This window comes from Pempheris klunzingeri, chromosome 15 (assembly GCF_042242105.1).
Source record: "Pempheris klunzingeri isolate RE-2024b chromosome 15, fPemKlu1.hap1, whole genome shotgun sequence".
Classification (NCBI taxonomy): Eukaryota; Metazoa; Chordata; class Actinopteri; order Acropomatiformes; family Pempheridae; genus Pempheris; species Pempheris klunzingeri.
The window spans coordinates 2,168,681-2,191,955 of NC_092026.1; the positions used below are offsets into that span (position 1 = coordinate 2,168,681).

Consider the following 23,275-nt stretch of genomic DNA (forward strand, 5'->3'; position numbering starts at 1 on the left):
GGGTTTTAATTTTCGTCTCCGTGGGAGGAGCAGAGGCCTTCGGGGGGCCACTTGGAAATTGAATCAGTGCTGATGGCGTCCTGGGAGAGATTCACAATAACACACAGTAACACACGGTAATGCACTGAGAGGCTCTGTGAGATACAGTGAAGGGCCTCAGGGGAGAAGACTGTGGGAGCGACGGCTCTGTGTGTGTGTGTGTGTGTGTGTTGCATAAAGCAAAATGCTCCTACACGTTCAGTTTTTTATGTGATATACACTAAGAGATTTGGTGTCTTCACGGTGAACATGCAGGGCTCCCTGCAGCAGATTCCTGCAGCAGATGTGGGCGGCCCCCACTGAATTAATGACCACCTCCATCATCGTCAGGAGAAATTAGAATAAAACCTTACAGGCAATATTTTTGATCATGAAAAGCTGAGGCATATTCAGAACCAGGGTTTGTGCTGCAGACGGTGTTGGTGTGAACAGAACCTTACAGGTGTTGGTGGGTTCTACAAGTTGTTGGTTCTAAAGCCTTCAGGCTGCATTAGCCACCGTTAGCATAACACACCAACTCTATGGTCATTGGTCCAAGTGCATTGTGGGTAAATTAGCCTCCAGAAGAACGCACGAGACAAAGGAGATGTTTTCTCTGGTTTTGATGCATTGATTTGGATCATTTGTGAGTCTGACGATGTTCTAGCGACGGGAGATTTAGATTTAGGACCAGTTGTTGTCTAGTTAGTTCCTGTGTTAAAAGCCTTGGCGGTCAGTTGAAGAGTGATGTATGGCTCCAATACTGTGGTTTTATGGAGAATGAGTGGATGCCACACTGTGAATGTTGGATAACTGATTCAGTTTTCAAACCTTAAGACACATATTTCGATAGGGACTAACCAGGGCTGGTATAAAACCTCTGTCAGACTTATTAGAATAGTCTAATAGTGCTGTACCGTGACAGCAGACACATCCTGTCCTGGTTTGAACAGTCATGTGGGTCATTTGTCTAATACTAGTGTACAGGACCTTGCTGCTTAGATTAGATCGCTCCTCTTTAAATCAAATTCCTGCTAATTGTGAATCCCAAATCTCCAGAGCGCTGGTCAGGATCTGTCTGAACCTCTGGCAAATACTTGAGACTTCACAGCATCCTCAGCAAACAGCCCGAGCCGCCGCACTCCTCTCTCCATTAACATCCACACCGACCCAGAGCGGTGGAGAGGCCTGCAGGCCGTCGGGGAAAGCCCCCTCAGAAAATGTCAGCTCGCTCTCCACGAAGCGTTGAGAGCACCAGAAATCAGAAAATCCCCTCTTCATGCTCTATTTTCTTCTCTTGAAATGTGCTCTTAGTGCTGCAATTTTACTGCGGAGGCAAACAGTGGCAGAGCACTTCAGAGCTTTTCTCTCAGCGACAGAGGACACTGAGCTGTCTGTTTGAGGTTTTTATCAGCTGTGACACGATTCTGCCTCCAGTGGAAGAGCAACAGCACTTTGTCTTCCTAAAAAAAACCCCAAAAAACTGAGAATGTAGACAGTAGACAGCGAGTAATGAAACGGCTTAAAGTTATTTAATAACCATCGCTGTGATTTACAGTGCGCCTCCTGCTAATGAGACTCCTGCAACCCAGGAGTGACCCATAAAAGAAGCACTTAAATGCAGGTTTCTGTCTTTAAATGTTTAATTCCTGTCTTCTGCTCCACCGCGATGGTGGTGGCGCTTATGTTTTTGTGATAAGACGGCTGATTAGAGGAGGAATCCAGAGAGAAACGTGGCTTGAACAGGGAAGATTTCACCGCACTAAATCCTGGAATAATAAACCTGCCTTGACATTTATGTGCTTTTGGAAAACAGTATTTTATAACCTTTAAAAGCTGGAATGCACTGAGTCACCGACGGCCCGTTTGTCATCTGAATCACTCTGTTTTCTTTCTCTCATTGTTTGGTATTTTTTAACTTTACTTGCTCGTATCTACTCGCTCGTACGGGACTCGGTTATTCCCTTTGTGTTGGCTGTGTATCTTCTTCTGGATATGCAGGTGTGGCCACTCCACTTTGGGCCCCCCGTTAACCACACCTGTCTGGACAGAGCACCACAGGTTTGCTTTGTAGTAAAACACTTAAAAGGAGGAATATACAATATGAGAGCCCAAACAGAGACGCTATGGGGGCAAGTTACGTCAACAAATAAACTCTCTGAGGTTGACTTTTCCGTCAAAATTAAATTCTCCCAGCTGTCTCCTGTCAGATGATTATAATGCAGGAGGGGGCAGAGGAAGGAGATGACCAGAGCTAGAATAATTCTAGCAATGTAACGTTTCTCTAAATCTAAAGTTTCAAATGATCAATCAGAACATATATCATTAACAATGCATGGTCCAAATACAACTCAAAAATATAAATAAATTAATTTCCTTGTTGGCTCCAACAGACGCAGACCCTGCAGTTGCTGCTGATCCAGTTTAGGTCAGACGATGAGTTCTAAACAGCAGAAATCTTGACTTATTGATCATCAACCTTATCAGCCACCTGCAGACACAGTACAGCACCGTCCTCAGTGACCTTCTCATAGAGACAGGTGGCAGCAGATGCTCAGGACCTGTCCAGACTTGTCTGTGGTTGTAATTAGTCCCCACACAGGTGTGTGTGTGTGTGTGTGTGTGTGTGTGTTTAGCAGTAAGGTGGAAGCAGTGAAGGGTTTTTATCTGTGAGATGCGTTGAACTCTCCACCAACCCGGTCTAACACTTGCGTCATGCAAAGCTCCAGCAGGCAGGAGGAAGCCGGTTGGGCGGGTGGTGCTGCTGGTGGTGGTGGTGGTGGTGGTGGTGGTGGTGTATTCTCCTGTGCAGCTAGGAAGAGCGCTGGTGTTGCAGAGTGTTACATCAGCTCTGCCTTCTGATGGTTTAAGGCGGCCCGGCTGATAAAAACCTTCAGTCTTCATACGGTCGTCTTTCAAAGAATTAACGAGGGCAGTGGTGTTTTTGTGACTCGCTGATGTGTTTCGCTGAAATGTGACTGAGTGAAATATTACCTCACGCAGATCTACTGAGGATGATAAAAGCTGATAAATGAAACATCAAATCAGTCCCTGGTGCACTGACATTACAAATTAGCCTTCAACTGCACATTTCTGTCCCCCAGTTGAATAATTTGTGCCCATAAATGACCTCAAAATATTCAATACTGCTGCCTAATTGCCTTTTTTCCTCATCGTCCCATCAAAGATAACAACCTAAACTTGAAGTATACACTCACATATCTCAATCCAAGATTAAAATTAAACTGTAGCAGAACATGGCAGCATGCATGAACCCTGTTATTTGGACATTATTTATTAATTTGAGAGGACAGATTCATTCTTGGCAAGAATGTTTGGAATATTTATAAAAACATCAAATAGGAGAAACATGGTTCCCTTTTTGTGGTAAACAGAAATATGTTATTAAGTTGTTCAAACTATTTGAGGCAGCCCTACACAGATATTCCATTTCATGTCCACATCACACTGGTGGGTTTTGTGAAGTGAATTAGGACAATTACTCATGACAGGAACTCCAGTGCAGAAGATGGTCGACCACCCAGTCAGACCAGCCCGGCCCAGCGTGCCCAGTACAAACAGTGGTGTGTGTGTAATACCTGGTAGCTGGGACTGGGATCCTTCTTTATCTGTGAAATGTCAGGAAATGTCAGTGATGGTACATACTCATTGTACTCTTCTGTCTGTCAACATTTCTAAATAAAAAGAATATTCAAAACAAAAAAAAAAATAAGAATAATAAATGATGGTGCACCAGCAGCAGCAGATACAAGTCTGACTTCTCATTAGTCGATTAGGTGGTTTAGGTGTTCTTTTAATTAACACGTGTGTTGTGGAGCGTTGGTTTGTGGATCCCGTACGAGTCGGACGGCTGCTGATGCGTGACATCGTTGGGTGTAAACCCCCATCGTCACCCTGTCCAGCTTTCTGAGTTGCTGTTGGCCTGATTTCTTCTGAGAGTATCAGGACGCCCCTGATGTTTAATGCGCGGTATGTAATTGTATGAAGAGATATAAAAGGGCAATCATTTGCTCACAACTCTGCGGGTGAATGAAGCAGGTCATCGTTAAACGTGGAGCTCTTTATTCGGCCATCATGCCGGGGATGGATGGATGGGTGGAGTAAATTACAGCAGTGCAAACATCCCTGGGACACAGCGAGCACACGGTCCTTTCATGCCACACGGCCGCAGGTCATTATGTTTTATTTGAATGAAGCTATACAACTTAAGTTGGTGAACTGTGAAGTCAACAGATTGGTGGTTTCTCCCCTTCAAGCAGCTTATTCTTTATATTTATAGTTTTTGCTATGCTGTTTTTCCATTTTATGCCCCAAAAATACAACAGAATCCAGCTCAGTGAGGCCGAATAGATGCTTTTTACCTGCAAATAACCAAATAACAGTTTGGAGATTTGCAGTGACAGTGCAGCATGTGGGAGCTCACCCTCTGTGTGTGTGTGTGTGTGTGTTTCAGGTAGCGGCTCAGGCTGTGCTGTTCATGTGTATGAACACTGCTGGGATATTCATCAGTTACCTGTCTGACCGGGCGCAGCGTCAAGCCTTCCTGGAGACGCGACGCTGCATCGAGGCTCGGCTGCGACTCGAGACGGAGAACCAGAGACAGGTGAGTCCTCCACGTGACGCAGGGCAACGATTCTTCTCTCACAGGGTCAAGGTTTTCTACATCTGATGAGATTAAAGTGGAAACACTGGTGTTTTCTTCTGAATCAGGCCGGTTTACAGATGTTCTGTTGAGAGGTCGTCCACCACTTTGGCTCTGACTGATGGATTGTTATGCTCCCCAGAGGATGAATCATATGGACTTTGGTGATCCGCTGACTTTTCCTCAGTGGAGTCAGATAACTCTCAACAGTAGTGTTTACACAAGGATTCAGTAATTTGGGATTTATATATGTAAATGACAACACTTGTTGTAATTATCTTTGTGTATTAGTTCACAAATTCACAAAGGGAGTTACCTGTAGCCAATCAGGAGGCTCCTTCTGTTTGATCATAGATTCAAGGGCATCTCTCAGTGTGATCACATTATGTTACATCTATTTACATCTGAGGTTGACGTCTGTGCTTTTGGATGTAAGGCAGCAAAATTTGCGACAAATATTTTAAAGTCCCCAGAGGATAAACTCTGACATTTATTCAGTGGTGGTTATTGTGTCCAGAGCCAAACACGGTGAGCACTGTGTCAGCTTAACACGAACGAGCGCTTGTGAGCACGTCCAAATGATGTTTGCATTTAGCTCATGTCCAGCCTGAGAGAGCCGCTGGCACAGCCGGGGTCTGTTTCTGGTTGGTTAACTCGTGCTCAGTGAGAACTTCATGAGCTTCCTCCGTCTTTATAGTTACAGTTTGCTTACTGGTTCCTCATCACGATGCTCATATCTTCCCGTAGCAACGGTGGAGTTTTGATTTCATTGGCTTCGGGTTGGTGTTTTAATTAGGATTGAAAAATGTTTTTGCCGGTCCATTTTTAGAGATACTGAACAGTGACCTCTAGATGACCTTCAGCAGCCAGAGCCCAAGATCCTGCACCACATAGCAGAATGATGTGTAGATCAGAAATTATGTGTTTTTACTTCCTGTTGTTCAGTGATGGAGCTCAGTGTGAGGAGAATTGGATAAAGGAAGAAGAGCGATTGATGGATTTCAGCTGACAGGACTGACTGTTAGCGGCTCGGCTAATGAGCCTGCAGAGAGGAGAATAACATGGACGCTGCATCGATCGGCTGCTGTCACGCAACCTGTGCTTCAGTGCAGTGGACACACACAGATAACACACTCAAATAGAAGCATCACACATAGTCTGAGTCATAAGGGCAGTGAAACACACACACACACACACACACACTCAGTGACACATAGGGAGCTTTGTTTACGCAGTGGACTGGATGGTCAGACTCTAAGAAGCCACAGAACGCTCTGACGGTGTCGTGTTTCCTGGAAGAGTTTGGCTCTGATAAGCACTTGGGTGGCTGTAATGGGGCGAGATGGGACCCCCACCCTGAGCAGACCACCTTAATGTGATCCAATCAGGACCCAGTGTTTCTGTCAACATGCTCAAAGGAGACGAGGCCACGTTTCTGTCCACAGCACAAGGCAGCATCGACTCCTCCTGCGTGCGTGCTCTCTCCGTCCTCTCTCTCTTTAAAGTGTGACTGCGATATGAGCGTAGTGATTAGCTCTAACCAGCTATCCTTTGGAGGGTCGTGGGGGGCCGGAGCCAATCCCAGCTGACATTGAACGAGAGGCGGGTTACACCCTGGACATGTCGCCAATCTAAGTTAGGGCCAGACAACCACTCACACTCACACTCAGACACCACTTAAGCTGACCAGCGTGTCTTTGGGCCACTAATCCATAGTTCTAAATGAAAATGGATCAAATGGGAACTTGTGATGTGAAAAAGGTCTCTTTTAATGACGCCTCTCTGCAGGTCCCATCATTTCCACACAGCATTAGCATCTTTCAGCTTCTTGTCTTGAGTTCCCACTGTGCCGTTAACTAAGGTCACTCGAACACTTGCCTGGGTCCAGACCTCTGAATCTGTCCACTCCACTGAGTCTCGTCTGGCACCGTGACATGAAATGAATGATTATCCAGTGAGCGAGCGCCACGGGGGTACCAGCGAGTAGCCAATCAGCGCCACATTGATATTTGGCAGTGAGCCAAACGGTCTGTCGTTTGTGGTTTTACCCTCGAACAACTTCATCTTCCTCTCTGTAAAAATCCACCAGCTGCCCCCCTCCCTCCGTCCCCGGGAGCCCACTGCAGCACACTGGCCAAATGATGGACGTGACTCCAGTGTTCAGGCCTCTCTAAGCTTGTCCAACAATCTCAAGAGGCATCACTGGATTTATGTTGGCCAGGTTTTGTGTTACGTCTCAAAGTGAGTTACTTTTACAGAGGGCTGAATAACAATATACAAAGGGCTGCGTTCTACTAGATGAGGAAAAACTCTCCAACTTGACTTCGTCTCGTGTTTCCCCGTTTGTGAAAGGACTCATGTTTAACTCCCAGCAGCAGCGATGTTCAGAGAGTATCATCTAAACGCCCAGGATGTGAATATAAAACAGTCATTTTTGGGAGCGATTATGCATCTTTTAAGTCTTTAAAGAAACTGATCTTTTTTTGGAATAAACCCCTCATGGTTCAGTGCAGAAGCACAGATAATGAATATGAATCAACTTTAGGCGTTGGCATTAAATTGGACCTCAAAGCTCTTTCATTGCTGCAGTGCTTTAAACTAAAAACCCACCACGAGCGATAAGAAAAAGCAGGACGAAGGAACAAAGTGTTTTCCAGTGAACCTTTAACACAATCTGACTGAGATATGAAGATCCAAGTTGTCAGTAAGCTGCTAGAGGGCTTCAGCTAGCGGCTAAAATCAAGCTGCGCTAATGACTTTCAAAGCTAATCTGACACCGAGTCCGCTGGCTCTCAGCTGTCCAAACCAGAGACCATGTCCAGTGGAGCAAACACACACTGCAGCCCCCGTTAACTGTCCACACTGCAAAAAGTGTCCGGCTCAGGACCTGCTCTGGTTCAAACCATGAAGAAGCACTGAGCTCATGAGCATCTTTAAATGATTATCCACCCTTTGAATACTGATGAAATGCTTCTGTATTTCAGAAGATTCTCGAAAAAAAAGCCAAGCAAACATGTCTTTTCTAGTTATTTCTCGAAAATCACATCATTGGAAGGTAAAAAAAAAAACTGTATTATTTGATGCAGAGACATGAAAGTTTATGAAAGAGATTTATTATCATCAAGAGGTAATACAAACATCAAATATAACCCAACCAGATGGATCACATTTAACAAAAAGGAAAGCAGATACATAAAGAAAAGAGACATTAAACACTAATAAACAAGCATTCACTAAATCTGATGCTTCTAATGTGCCTTAATTTACAAGACAGAGTTTAAAACAACTGTAAAAATCTTAACGTGATCAAAAGTCAAATCTAAAGTTCTCCTATAAACTGAGCTGCAGTTTGACTGGCAGCACAGGAACATCAGCTGAGGCCGCAGAAAAGACCTTTAAACTCTGAGTCTGAATTCAAGACGACTCCATAAACTCCACATTTCTTGCAGTGAATCTCCAACACCAGGCGCCCGGAGCGTTTGGTTCTGATGCAGCCGCCGAAGCATTAGCAACGCTCCACTGTCTGTCTAGACCTTAATTTGGGGATGCACCGCTCGGCTTCCCAGCACAGATACCAGGTCAACACGGCAGCCCGGACACCTGCTCTCACGCAGCACAGGAAGCACTCGCAGCTGATGGTCACGTCGGCTGGCGGAGGGAACGCCGCGGCCGCAGTGGTCTCGATGGTGTCACCACGTGTTAATGTGTGTCAACGAGTCAGGATGCACCTGAGACACATCAGCTCACCAGAGAAGCAGCAGCTTTTAGCAGCTTTTCTCCCTGAATTGCAGATACCAGCGACTCTACAGTACAAATACAGTACGCAGATGAAACTACATCACCGTTTGTTTTCTCTGCTGGTGGGTCTTTACAGTGACCAGGTTGTAGCTGACTGTGTGTCAGTGAGCTGCACATTATGATGAAGGCAGTGGCACAAAGCTGTGACTGTTAGAGGAAACTACAGGAGCTCAGCAGCTACAGACCTCTGCTCTATCAGGTGTCTGTGTTTGCTCCTGAATCGCTGCAGATCCAGTTTTACACTGCTGATAGAGCAGCTCCACTGATTAGAAAATCGATTAGTGTATTGGTATTTATGACAGATGATGTTTAAACTTAATTTCACCGTGATTTGACCGAAACGTGTGTTAGAAATAAATGGGGAAATACACTTGTACTCTCTTATTCTCCGTGATAACAACATGTCCCTGTTTACTGAAGGAGGTGGCATGTGATCTTTTTTTTCCTGCATTGAGAAAACATTCAGTGATTGTGTGCAGAAGAAGAGTGAAATGTCCCTTTTATGTGGCTTCAGGACGCCCTGGTTGGCAGCTCAGGGTTTGTAGAGGCGGCTCGTGCGAAGAGAGCTGAACGTTGCTTCTGTTGGTGTGTGTTGGTTGTGCATTAACTACATCATGATACTCATCTAGACCTGATACTGGAGCCTGTTGGTCAGCTGGGACGCAAATGAAAATGCAAACGTTCTCCTCGTGCTTATGTGGGTTCTCTCTGGGTTCTCCGGCTTCCTCCCACCGCCCACAACCTTTAAGGATAGATAGATAACGGATGTTTCTTCGGTCAGACTTTCCTGATTTGACCCACACCTGCTGCCTGTGTGTGTGTGTGTGTGTGTGTGTGTGAACTGAGACCAAAGGCAGCGATGAAACAGCATCACTGAATTATGTTTCATTCAGTGTGACAATAATGAATGAAGATAGATGTGTTCTTGTTTAACAAAGAGTGAATGAAGCAGGGGATCCTCTCTCTCTCTCTGAAGAGTCTCTCCAGAGCTCTCAGGCAGCGTGATGCAGCTTCACTGAGCTTACGAGAGGTCGGGCGTTTTATTCTTTTATTGGAAAACTGCATTAGGAGCCAAACGGGACAAAGCCAACACGCTGTTATTCACATCTACTGTGTGTCGTGCATCCAAAGAAAGAAAGAAAGACGCTCCACACGTCGTAGAGCCAAAGATCAATAATGTAGTTAAAAGCTGACAGTTAAAGGAAAAGTCATGAAAAATGTGACGTCATTTTTCAGAGCTCATTTATAGCCAGAAGACAAACGGATGATCTTTGGCTTCAGATTCAGGAAGAACGTCTGAACATTGTGAGCTTGTGTTGTTTGTACTGCTCTTAAAGGGACACTCGGCCAATTTCAACTCCCTGCTTGTAAAGTCATGCAAATCAAGCTGCTAGTTTCTATCTCACCTCTATTTTCATGTTGAATAAATGAGGGTGAGAGCAGCCACATTTCTCACAGCTGTTATAGTTTGAAGAGAACAAACCTTAAAGATATTAGTGAGAACCTGAACAATGTGACAGCACCTGAAAGAGGAGAACAACAGCTGTAGTATTATTTCATTTTCCCTTCTGAGCAGATTGATCAGAGTCTGTTTGCAGGTCGTCACACTGACGGGACCTGAGCACCGTTCGATGATTAGACGGTGAAGCTGTGTCGTCCCGCTGGCAGACTGGTCTCTTGTTTACAGTCCATAAAGTTTCAGGACTCGGTAACAGACTAAATGATGAGTTTGGACCGTGTGCTGTTATTAGACGTGTCCCTCTGCCGTGCACCAGAGACCAGCTGGCTTCGTGGACGTTCGCAGGATTTCCGGAGAGCAGAAAACTTGAGTCTTGGTTTTAATGTAGTAATGTAATGGTATCTGAACGAGGCAGTCGCTTGGCGCCGCCGCGGATCCCCGAGGCCAAAAAGTAGCGACGGACGCTGCACGGCTCCCACTCCAAATCTGTTTCTCCGTTTGCCAAGTGGCACCGCGTCAGCACCGAGACCACGAGGCAGATTCGGTCGACTGTGTCGTTTCTGTGGGCCTGGAGGCTTCGCAGCATCCTGCTGGAGGAGCTTAGAGTCTTCTTTCAAATCATTTCTCACCGACAGACCTTTATGTAACTGGTGTTTGCCTGATTAATACTCAGGTTGTGACTTTGCTCTTGATATTGACACTCTGTCTGTAAGTGAACATGATGAAGTTATTCTTCTACACAGTCAGACACTTCACCGTACGTCGACTTTAAGTCTGAAACAACTAATCAGTGTGACTTTTGTGTTTCAGCCGTGGGAGCTTTCCACCTGTCACATAAGGCTCCAATAGAACCAACATGTCAAAAAATATACAAAAAGGCCCAGTAACAAAGTGACAAGTGATCGCCACTAACCTCAAATTTAGGAATTATGTTCCTATATTAAACATCTATTATCATGTAGACTGTCTGAATATTGAAAAATCACACGAGTTGATTGAAGGACCTCGACAGTGGCTGATTGTCTTTTCACTCTTTTAAAGAAAATAAAGACTTAACAATAGAATAAATCTTTATTGTTAGCAGGATGTTTTTGCTGTTCAGGTGCATTAAATGATCATCCATACTTCCTGATCTGACTGATTCTTCTCCCCCACAGGAAAGGCTGGTGTTATCAGTCCTACCGCGTTTTGTAGTTTTGGAAATGATCAACGACATGACAAATGTAGAGGACGAACACCTCCAGCATCAGTTTCACAGAATCTACATCCACCGCTATGAGAATGTCAGGTGAGGCTCTAATGTAGCTGAGCAGAAACATAATGCATGCTGGGGGATTAGAGGGGGGGGGCAGCATGTTTGTGGAAGCTTTCAGAGCTCTCAGCATGTGTTTCTGAAGAGTTAAAGTATGTTTCCCCACAGAAACATATCAAACACTGACACATAGAACATGAAGAATCAGGGTTCCTATGTTTGTCTGCTTGTCTGCTTCATATTGTCCCAAACGGATCAACAACCATTTATTTTAAACCTACATTCAGCTGAATCAGTCCTAAATCTCTCTGTAGTCTTTACTGCCTTTTCACCAGAGCTAGAACATCATCTGTGGCCCGACGGTGTCCAACACCAACCCAGTAATGACCCTTGATCCACTTACTCACTGCTCATCAGACCGACTGTTGTTACTGTTTGAGTTTCAGCGTCGGCCACAGTGACGTTTAGTAGAAGTGACTCTTCTGGAAGTTTCACTCAGTTTTCTGAGACGTGCAGATTAGTTTCTCTTTGAAAGAGGTTACAGGTGTTTCCCATCAGACACATCAGCCTGAGGAGCACTGCTACCAGCCAGGACTGATGATTATTTTCCTCATTTCTTCTTGAAAAGTCTCATCGACACTCATTAGAAACTAGAGTTTGTCACATTGTACAGAGAAAAGCAGGTTATATAATCACAACTGTTTAAAATTCTACTTGCACTGAATGAGAAGTATTTGAATGGTGTTAAAGGTCTGAGCTGGATATTAAAGTGACATTTCCATATTTTATTCAGCATTCTTTTCGCAGATGTTAAAGGCTTCACAAACCTCTCCACGACGCTGTCGGCGCAGGAGCTGGTGCGAATGTTGAATGAACTCTTTGCACGCTTTGACCGCCTCGCACACGTAAGTCATCCGGCTCCTGACAGTTTCTTTAAATGCTTCGTCATTGTTCTGTCCTTTTTTACGCTTGTTTTACCAACAACAGCTGTGTTTAGTTTAGACTGGATCCATGTCAGTTATAGTTGATTGAATATTGGGACAGTTTTCACTCCTCCTGCAGTATAATCCACTTCTCTCTGCCGCAGATTCCCCCGAAACTTCAAATTGCTTCTTAAGCCAAATGTGTGTGAGTGTTTGGAGCGCACGGAGCTCATTTGTTCCTAAACAACCACGGCCGTTTCAAAGATGATTCCTCTGAACATCATCCGGTCACAGCTCTCAGGGTTTGGTTAAGATTAGGAAACTAAAACTACTGATTTAAGATGCAGAGTAAAAGAAAAAGGAGCTGCAGTTTCTGGCTGGTTATCAGTTATGGAGAGAACAAACCACAGGAATGTTTTTTAATTTGTGCATTTGCCAAAAAAAATAACAGCTTCAAATCCCAGTTTTGAGGAGCTCTTTACTGACCAGTGCTGTTCTGTGTTTGTGCTGAAGACGGAGGTGGATTATGCTGACGGAGAAGATTATAAGGTTCCTATTGAAGTGTTGGAATCCACAATAAGGGACAGGAATACCACGGCCTCTTTTAATACTTTGAAACAGTCGTTTTCCAAAAGTAAAGGAGCTTCATCAGATCCACACATGCAGTTTGCTCTCTACACTTAGATCCAGATGTGCCTCCGCCGCCCGGCTGATCGCGTCTTTTCCTGGAGCTCATCTCCGCCGTGGCAGCCACAGCACACGACGGCTAAATAAAGCCGCTCCAGTAGCCGGATAAATATTTTATTCATAACAACAGAGTGAATAACTGATCCAACATTCACTCAGTAGGGCTGCATGTCTGTCTGATATTAGACTGAAGAGCGTTTCAGTCCTTCACAGCCTTAATGCAGTCTTTCTATTTCAGATCCATGTGCTATATTTTATTCATCTTGTCCTTGTGCTGTGCTGTGCTGTGTATTCCAGTAGTATTTCAGCGGTCACCTATCAACTGATGGGCTGTGTGTATTGCAGGAGAACCACTGTCTACGAATAAAGATCCTGGGAGACTGTTACTACTGTGTGTCGGGTCTGCCCGAGCCCAGGCAGGACCACGCCCACTGCTGCGTGGAGATGGGCCTCAGCATGATCAAGACCATCAGGTACCGTCCTCTCCCATGATGCTTCACTACTCTTAAACAGCAGGGATGATCCGTCCAACACTGACGTGGATTTTGTTCCTCTTCCTGCATGTGACTGGTTGCATGTGTATGTTGATAATGTAGCTATAAGAAAGGATTTCTGGATGCTTATCTGTGATTTATGTGATTTAGGAACAGTGATTCTAGTAGCTTGTGTGTGTGACGTCTGTTTTGAGAGTCTGAGAGGAGCGTGTGCATCAGTTTCAGAGGCTAAATACAGCTTTAAAGCTAGACTGTCGGCTAGAACGGCCGTTACATTGAACGTTTATGTTCCTGCAAACGTGCTGAATTAGAGAAGCAGGACACTCGTCTTGTTTCTGTTACTTTAAAGAAACTGGCTTGAAGAAATAGACGGACAGCAGTGCTTCTTTTAACTCGCAGCGCTGTGTCGGTGCACCAGGTCTGTGATCTGACATCAGCCTCCCTGCAATATTTGCATTTGCAAGAATTAGCCCCCGGCTGTGTTTCTACAGAACATCAGTGGAATAAGCGTCACCGCGACGAGCGAAGAAATATTTCCACTGATTGTATCTTTTTTTTTCTTTTTAGATTTCACAACAGGGATTCACAGAGCTCATAAGCTCATGAATCACGACACATAACCGACTGTGTAATTATCTAGTTTATGTGAAAAGGGAAGTGTGCGGCACAAATAAGGTCTCCAGTCACTCACTTAAACCACGCAGGCGCTCTGTGGTTACTTGTGAGAAGACCCACAGACCCTGGAGTTGGTGCTTTTAAAAGCCTGAGGCGTTTTTCATCTCGATTATCGTCTTTGTTGCTCCAGCGTTTCAACCCCATCGCATCACTTTCAGCGTGACAGTGAGGGAGGAGAGGAGGACTGATGTTTAGAGGAAAAAGAGGGATTAGTGACGGATAAGCTGTGAGATTTGTGCTGTATACTATTAAGTCAATACGGTGAGCTGGGTACAGGCGACCGCTTTGTGCTGCAGAAGTGGTCGCAGCTTGGTAAATACGGCCTAACAGCTAATTAAACTAACTGAAAATAGAAAGATTTCAGCTCCTTGTGAGAGAAAAGCGAAGGGCCGTGTTGGTATAAGAGCATCACAGCGACAGTCAGAGAAGGAATGATGCTGCTCATGACATAAACTGATCAACGTGACCTTGCTAACGCAGTTTGAGCCTCTGCGTTCGCCGACACGCTGACCGGCGCCTGAAGGCCTCAGTGTGCTTCTGATGAAGTGTTTGTCAGATCTCCTAACAGCGTCTCAGACCCTCCTCCCACACCTTCCTGCGGTGGAATCACAGCTCTCAGTTCCTGTAACTTACTGCCCACCTGATTGTGAGTTCATCGGGCGTTTATCCCCACTTGGGGGGCGATTCATCCCGTCCACGACGACACGCCGTACAAACTACTATAAGATTGTGGCTTCTGAGAAGAACAGCCGAGTGTGACGGAGGCAGTGAAACATGTGGATCAGTTCTTGATTGGCTTCAGCTCGTTTCGCCGTGTGTCCCCGGATGTCTCTTCAGGTTTCAGGTCCCCGTCTCGCTCCCTGGACAGACTGTGACTCTATTATACTTGGACTGTTTAAACTAAACCAGATCAGATGAGTTGAGGGTTATGAACTGGTTTGTGCTGCTGAGGGGCTTCTGTGTTGAGAGTCAACACAAATTAAAGGCCAGCAGCTGGGAACATTTTCTTTTTCTTGGTGGCAGAGTGACCCAGAGCTTAGACACACACACACTTATATTACCTCTACTCCTGAGTGACACTTCTTCGTGTTTATGTATGCAGGTTGATGGCTTTCCTCGTGCCATTTTAACAGCCTGGATTCACTGGATGTGCTCTTCACTTTTTCTAATTGTGTTTTTCTTTTGATGTCCGTGTTTACAAGAGGTGAGCTAATTACAGCTGTGCACAACAAGCTAACAAAGAGATCTAGTGGCTCATTTATCCACACCGTGGATGATCAAGATGCTGAATCCACATGAGCACAGGACGAGTGATGAACACTGGTCTGTATGTTTAAGGCTCGTCGTGTTTTCTATTTTGTTCAAGTGTTTTGGGGTTTTAATGCAACATAGATTAAGAAAACAAGCACGTAAATAAATGGGCACGGCTTTGGATGGAAAATACAGCAGATTGTTAATAATGTAGCTCGTGGCGTTAGAGGGCTGGCACTGCTGGGCTGTTTCATCATCTCAATGACTGTGGATGTCAGGATTTCACTGTAGTTTGTAAATAGTTTAGTAGTTGATGATGTAGTTCAGTCTGGACCCGACTCCTCCTCCTCAGCAGGCTGACGATGGTGAGGATGGCTGACTGACTTCTTCAAGAGAAAAGTCTCCTTTCATGAACCTGTGACGTTGCTGATCAATAAATCTAAGGCAGGGGGGTCAAACTCAATCAAAGAAGGGGCCAAAATTTAAAACTCGGTCTAATTCGTGGGCCAAACGGGTTCAACATTTAGTGAAGAGTCTAAAAGTGACTCTTTTATTATAGTATATAATATAATAATATATTTTATCCAGAAATGTGAATTTAAACAGACAAACTTCAACTTTTCCTCAATAAAATAAATAGAATTTTAAATTATCTTTCTCTTTTCTGTACTATCCTCATGTTTTGTCTCTTAGTGTCGTCTTATATTTATATTCTTTAATTATGGCCACATCAGCTCCACAAACAAGACACACAGGTTCACCTCCGACAGACAATCAGGTCAAACTCTGCCCCCCCACCTGCTCTGAAAGTCTGTTTACAGAGTCCACTTTTCCTTTAGCCATTTATTTTGGGGGGGCTAGCTGATCGATGCATTGATCCGCTGATCGGTGTGTCATTATACCTGCGGGAGGAGGGGCTGCTGCAGCGCGGCAGCTGTTCAGTGCATTGTGGGATTTGTAGTATTAGAGGTGGGAGTGCTGTTCACCGACGGGCCGTTCTTAATAGTCTCATGAAATTATCTCACGAGCCGGATATAATTGTTGCCTTGAGTTTGACATGTATGTTCTGAGTCGTGCACATTAACATACAGCTTGTAAGGCACGAGGCGTGTGCAGCGTCTGCTAGAGTCTGATGATGAACAGCAGGAAACGCTGATGTTAGCTAGCTTTGGATCTGCCATGCATTAGTTAAGTACCACACATGTGCCTCTAAAGAGCAATATAACAATATAAGGCATCATTACATTAGACACAGAGTGAATGTCTGTAAATGGCTCAGTAGTGACGTAGCTGTTACTTTAAGGAGGAGGTGTGACCTCTGACCTCAACAGGCAGGTGAAGGACTTCCCTTCAGAGTCATTAAAGTATCACCATCATCATCATCATGACGAGCTGCGGTTTGGGTTCATTTCCAGCTCCCGGGTGTCGATGTGCACTCGACTGACTTTAAGCACCTGTCACAAACTCCCAGGATGCCTTTCACCTCTCATTCATCACTGCTGTTATGAGGCATGAAATGAGGCCTGGAGGCAGGGACGGGCGTGACGGCCCCGTCTGCTCCTCTCACGCTTTTATCGGCCTCGGCTTGTCCCGCTTTTGTTGTGTTCAGGGGATAATAAAGTATGAAATGAGAAACAAATTTATTAACCAGTGTGAAAAGTCTGCTGAGAATGTTTTTCACCAATTTTCGGGCTCGTCTAATACGCGTGAAATGTATCGTGCTCATTTCTCGGTGAATCCGTGAACAGTGTCTGTCAGCGCTATCGGTTTCGCCAAAGGTCAATTTCATGTTTATTAATTTGCTGAGTTAATGTGCAGACACTGTGCTGTTCACAGCGACCCAACGTTAACCCCGGAGTATTTCACACCAAACATCTGCCCTTTCAGACAAAAGCACAGGATTCTTTTATTTTATACTTAAATATGAATATTCAACCTTACAAATCATTATTTTTTACCAATTTAAACCGTCACTTTAACCATTTTATTAGTAGTATTCAATTTACGGGACCACACACACGTCTTTATGCACAATTTATGTAATTTATTGCTGATTTATTCTGAATTATGAATGCTAATGAAGCTGCAGCTCCGAAGGCCGTCTGTCACAGGGGTGGAGGTTCAGCCTTCCTGTCCTTGAACAAAGCATCAAACACTCTGAAGGAGATGAGGAATGCTCCCGTTGAGGGGAAAAGGTCTAAGTGTGTGTTATCCCATGCACTTTACATTCCTCCCAACCATGTCCACAGGCCGCCTGGATCTCCAGAGAACAGAGATACACATTTCATGCTTTACTGGATCCTTCTTTTTAAAACCTGAACTGTACCCACTGTGTTCCCTCCAGATACGTGCGATCACGTACGAAACACGACATCGACATGCGGATCGGGATCCACTCGGGCTCCGTGCTGTGCGGCGTGTTGGGACTCAGGAAGTGGCAGTTCGACGTCTGGTCCTGGGACGTGGACATCGCCAACAAGCTGGAGTCTGGAGGGATCCCAGGGTGAGTGAACCCAGCAGGTTCAACATTCGATGTGGTTGTCGGTTTGTGGAGACGGAGACGAAAGCAAAAAAGGTGCACAGCCGGAGCTGAACCACAGAGGGTTTGGCTACGGTGACACGTTTTATCAAAATTGTTGTAAATGAGGTGAAATAATGCATTTTTTAAAATAAATTATAATAATTAATGATAGATTTTAGTTCCACATCAGTTTTTTTTACACTTGTTTTGTGTGTTTGTGGTGTTTTTCCTACTTTATAACAGTTTATCTGATTAAAAACACATTCCAAGAACCAATAAGCCTGATCATCATGTATCAAAATAAAAGTTTGCCACGAGGGGAAAGAAATGTGGAAATAAGAGTGTTTGCTGGCAGTTTAACACACTAATGGGATGTTTTGCCTTTTTGTCTTTCTGCCAAAACAACTGGTTATTATCTCTGCATTCACTCCGATGTTCCTGCGTGGCCTTTAGACGCAGGGAGGATTAGTTCTCTAACTGCTGGTTTTAAATGTCCTGCCGGCATCTGTTGCTGAGCCGAGCTGTAACCCCCGACTGGTTGCTGCTCTTTGCCGAATGTCGCTGCGTAACATGAACGGATGAATCCTCGGTGTCTCTGCAGCACGTCTGAGCCGCGGACAGGGGATCTCTGAATTCATCTCACCCTCCAATCACATCAGACACCCTCCCATAGGTGCTGGAACATACCGGACCTGACCTTCATGTTCTGTGACATTAAGCTGCTGACCTGACACTGTGCAGGGCTTCATTCACACCTGCACCTCTCACTGATTGGCTGCTCCTCTCTGGCTCAGGGTGTCGCAGAAATCACCTGCTGATGGAAATGCAGTATAAATGTTTGCTTTGCCTCCGTGACGTCGCCGTCTCTGGTCTGTCGCTGCCTTGATCAGTTAGTTTGGTTAGTTTGTCCCAGGCTCTGCGAGGTAAAATCCCTGTTTTAGTGAATGGAGTCTGGTGTGTGTGCAGAGAGCGATATAACGGCTGTTTGTGGTTAAACCAGAAGGATCTTCCAGGTCTCTCTCTGTAGGGATCCTTTCCATGATGCTGTCACACACAATCTGAGCCTGTCAGAGGCTAAATTAAGAATTTAGCCTCTGACAGGCTCAGATAGTTATTCTAAGTTCTTGCAGAGGATGTGCTTTGACAGGCACAATTGCCCAAAGGATTACGTTGCAGCAACTTTTGGTTCCTACCAGTCCTTCCAAACTCAAACTATGTAAAAACAGGGCCCAGGTTTAAAGTAATGAAGCAATACTTGATTAAATATTATACTTTTACAAAGCATTAAGGTTACATGGTATATCCCATATTTCTACTGTCTGGTACCTCAGTGTTCACAAGCTTTCTACTTAAATCTCAGAGGTGGCAGACAAAAAAAAAAGAATGGCCTGTAGAAATGTTCAGGAGGAGAAAACCTCATTTCAGACCCTGCGAGCTGGTAAAGAAAGTGGATGTTGCAGGTCGGACAGGTGGACAGGCAGCTGTAACGTTGGTGGCAGTCACTTCTCCAGAAAAACACAAACTGCAGCTTTAAAGCAGGATTTTTTAAAGATGCAAACTTTGACAGGGTTCTTCTTTTCTGTGCCTCCAGGAGGATCCACATCTCCAAAGCTGCTTTGGACTGTTTGAACGGCGACTACGAGGTGGAGGAGGGCCACGGGAAGGACCGCAACGACTTCCTCCGCCGCCACAACATCGAGACGTACCTCATCAAGCAGCCGGAGGAGAGTCTGCTCACCCTGCCGGAGGACATCATGAAGGAAGCGGCCAGCTCTGCCGACCGCCGGGCCAGCAGCGCCACCTTCAACGAGGCGTCCTGGAGCCCGGAGCTGCCCTTCGACAACATCGTGGGGAAGCAGAATGTAAGTCCCGCCGCTGCTCGTATCTCAAGGCATATTGTGCACTTAATCACACTGTGGAAAAAGACGTTCATCTTAACACCAAACTTCCTCTGATTGAGGATCAGTCTGTTAGTTTTATTCAAAGGTGGGGGCAGGTGTGGAGGTAAAGACACTTCCTAACTCAATCGTAGCCTGCAGACAGACTGAGGGCCTCACTGCCGGATGAAGTGGCTTCCTAAGATGGACGTTTTTTGCAGTGCATGGGATCTTCTCAGTTGTCTTGCCCGTTTGCTGGTTGTTTTTCTCTTTTTGTTTTCCTGGGGGAATGAGTGGATGGAGGTTGTGTTGCCGTGGTAACGAGTGGCCGTGTGTCAGCCTGCCTGTATGTTTGACGAGTGACGAGCTTCTGATCGTGTGGCCCATTTAAAAAACATCCTCTTCACCTCTTCTTCTTCCTCTTCTTCATTCGTCTGTGTCCCCATCCGCCCCTGAAAACAAATCAGCCCCCTGAAGAAGCGTCATGTTGACATTTTGAGTCGGTTGATTTTGGAGAAAGTGGTTTCCTTCATGGAGGCGGGCCGTGAAAGCCCCGATCATCTCAAAAACACAACTTGACACGCCTGAAGTCAGCAGCATTTTTACTAAACAGTCTTTGAGAATGTGGTGATTTTTAAAACGTCTAATGTTTTAGATTCAGGAGAGACGACTGTGAAAAGCAAACCGTTAAATTAGGTTTTGAACATGACATGGCTCACAGCATTTAGCCTGCAGGCTCCCACACTGACCCAGAACAGCAAAAGTATTTGGGAGCAGCAGTCAGACATTAGACAGTGTTTCCTCTGCAGCTCTGACCTGTGGTGTGTGTGTGTGTGTGCTGTACATGTTAACAGCTAACGAATCGTTTCAGCTCTGGATTTTACGTCTGTATTAAACTTTTCTTCATGGCTGATATAACTGAGCCCATCTGATCCTCAGCGGCAGGAGGAGAGAAGCATCGATTCCTCTTCTTCATTTGTTAAATCAGCACGCTGAAGAGTGGGTGTGACTCCTCATCAGATGACGATCGCTAATCTTAGTTAGTTTTAAGCTGCGGGGCTTTTGTTCTGTCCTGCTTAGACTACAGTAGTTCCCTTTGCACTCGTCATGACCTGGATTTGGGCATCTTTTAGTTAAGACACATCATCCAGACCACCATGTCCCAGTTTCCCCCGACCAGTTTGCCAAAAGGACTCGTGTAACTCTTGATATCTTTAAACGTGCTGCACATTGGGGGCGCTGAGGTCTGATCAGCCCACAATTTAAAGTGACTGTTTAGGAAGTTGTGGCTTCTAAACTTTGGAGCTTTCTGCCTTTGGACTTCATCTGTGGACCTTAAGATAGCAGCTCTGTTTCATTATTCTCATTTGCAGGTGCTTTGTCTGGTGCTTAAGTGCTTCCACACACACACATAACATAAATTCACAGCAAGATAAAAGAGAGAAAGAGCATTTTATGTGAGAAGGGACTCTAGGAGGACGTCTTCAAGGCGGAGTCTGCAGACTGAACCGAGTTCGTTGCAGGACGACTCGACCTGCATTCGACCCAAACAGAAACACTCACATGCAGAGAAATGCACTTCTGTTGAGGAGAGAGATATCACAGGGCTTCACACGGTACTTCCACCTCCTGCAGAGGGCCAACAAACCAACCATACAGTTAAGAGATAAATAATGAATGGTGGGATATGGAGGAACAAAGAGAAGGTGGTAGGGAGATGGAAAGGAAGCACAATAAGAGCGTCTAATGGCTAAATCGCCCTTTTTGAAGATGGATACCACACTAGCTAAACTAAAGAATAATGTGAGTCACCCTTTGAGTCATCCCACCGCTCAGGGATCCCACAGGGGAGAAGTTTGGAAAGTTCTTTGCAGATGATATACATTCTGTCTGTATCGTCCATTTTGCTTTTGTCTTTTATTGTGACATCTGATTTATTCTTTAGACGTAAAAAAAAAAGAAGCTCAGGGTGTGCAGCTCTGTGCGACACTGATCCAGCTCACAGTCAGCTTTAGTTATTCACTTTCCTGGGATTAATTCCAGAAAATTGTTGGTCTGAAGCCCACACAGCCACAAGTTATCCACAGACTTGTACAGGAGCTCTCTGCAGTCCCCCACGCTCACAGCTATGTCATCATGCGTAATAGCTAAGAGGGGAGGGGGTAAAGCTGCATATTCAGGCCACAGTTGCATCCCCAGATTGGTTTGAGGGGATGAGCTGTTGCGTCCTGCGCTGCTGGCGGACACCCAGCCACCACCTGGCCGGGACTCAATGTTCCTCCACCAGAACCAACCGGTGACTTCCTACAACTCCTCCTCCGGGCCGCTAAGCCTCACCAAGTGTCATCAGGAACATTTCAGAAGTCTGGCCGGAGGGAGAGAGCTCACTCCAGCTTCGTACTTCCTGATAGATGGGCTGGAGGCCCTGCATGCATATTTTAAAGATGATTAAGATGTGATGCATGAGAGCAGGAGCTAAACAAGTGAGGAAGAGTATTTACTTTACTACGCTCCTTACCTGCAAGAGACGAAGTTAGATTAGACACCAATATACAATTCATGTCATATTAAGTATGTATATAAAGTACAGTTACACCCACAGATGATCACCCACAGTCTCACTACGTTATATTAAAAAGGTTCCAGTATGTATTATATTACATATTTCCTCTGATGATACTAATACTATCAGCCCCCACTTGTTTTCACTCGGACATTAAAGGCTGTTTCTCTGTTAATTAGTGTGAAAAATCACATTAAAGCCCCTTTAATTCAACGCACCAATAATTAGTAAAGCAAACTTCTATTTGACAAAACATCATTTAGAGTGTATTGTATTTTCAGTATGTTGCTGTGTTTACTGCTCTGCTGTGTGCAGTTCACTCAGTCCATACTATATATATTACATTACAGCATTCATGTGAGTTTTAATAGTATGTGTGAGTGTGAAGCGTCGTGTTCGTGCCCTGCAGGGAGCAGCAGATGATAAAATGGTAATCAGTCCATCAGATTCTCACGTTGCTTATTTTGTCCAACAAATGGAAGTTGTTACCTAGAAAGGATTTTTATTTTCACTTGGGAAAAATATGAATTTATTTCCTGATTTTTTGGCAACAAACATTCTTTCAATTGATTGTTCAAAAGAGGAATCTCTCGTCACTAATCACAACATCTCTGCCTCCTGCCTGATGGTAAAGCAGTACTTCCCCAGGCCTCATGTACACCACTTTATCTTCATTCCCAGCGTTTTTTGTTTTTTTTGTTTGGTCTCCTGTGGCGATGAGCCAACAGTGAACTCTGTGTTACCTCATGTTTATATACGAGGACGCAGCTCCTCCTGCGCCGTGGGCCTGTCGGGGGCTTAAAGCATTTGATGTTACTGTGCATTTGGATGCAGAGGAATGTTATTTCTGAAAAGTGCCACTTCTTTGTTTGTGGCACAATGAAAGCCTGTCAGGACTGTCATTTCTAAGAGCGGCTCTTTGCATATCAAAGGCTTCTTGGAGGAGTTTTAAAAGTGTCTTTTATGTTGTTGCCTGGCTCTGCCTGGAGATGAACTTCTCCCTCTCCGGTGGTTTTCTGTCCTGCGGGTCCCCATCCTCCCCTCCTGTTGGTCGGATTCAGTTTTCAGCATCACTAGATTGAGGACAAGGTAGA

At 45.0% G+C, this 23,275-nt stretch overlaps 1 protein-coding gene across 1 annotated transcript in view; it reads left to right on the forward strand.

Annotated features, from left to right (window-relative positions):
• Positions 1-23,275, forward strand: part of adcy8 (adenylate cyclase 8 (brain)) — an 81,481-nt gene that overhangs the window by 26,246 nt on the left and 31,960 nt on the right. The window contains exons 2-7 of the mRNA XM_070844489.1: positions 4,493-4,642; positions 11,096-11,226; positions 11,984-12,095; positions 13,146-13,273; positions 17,565-17,723; positions 19,333-19,603. Coding sequence (XP_070700590.1) covers positions 4,493-4,642; positions 11,096-11,226; positions 11,984-12,095; positions 13,146-13,273; positions 17,565-17,723; positions 19,333-19,603 — 951 coding nt within the window. The remainder of the gene's footprint in view (positions 1-4,492; positions 4,643-11,095; positions 11,227-11,983; positions 12,096-13,145; positions 13,274-17,564; positions 17,724-19,332; positions 19,604-23,275) is intronic.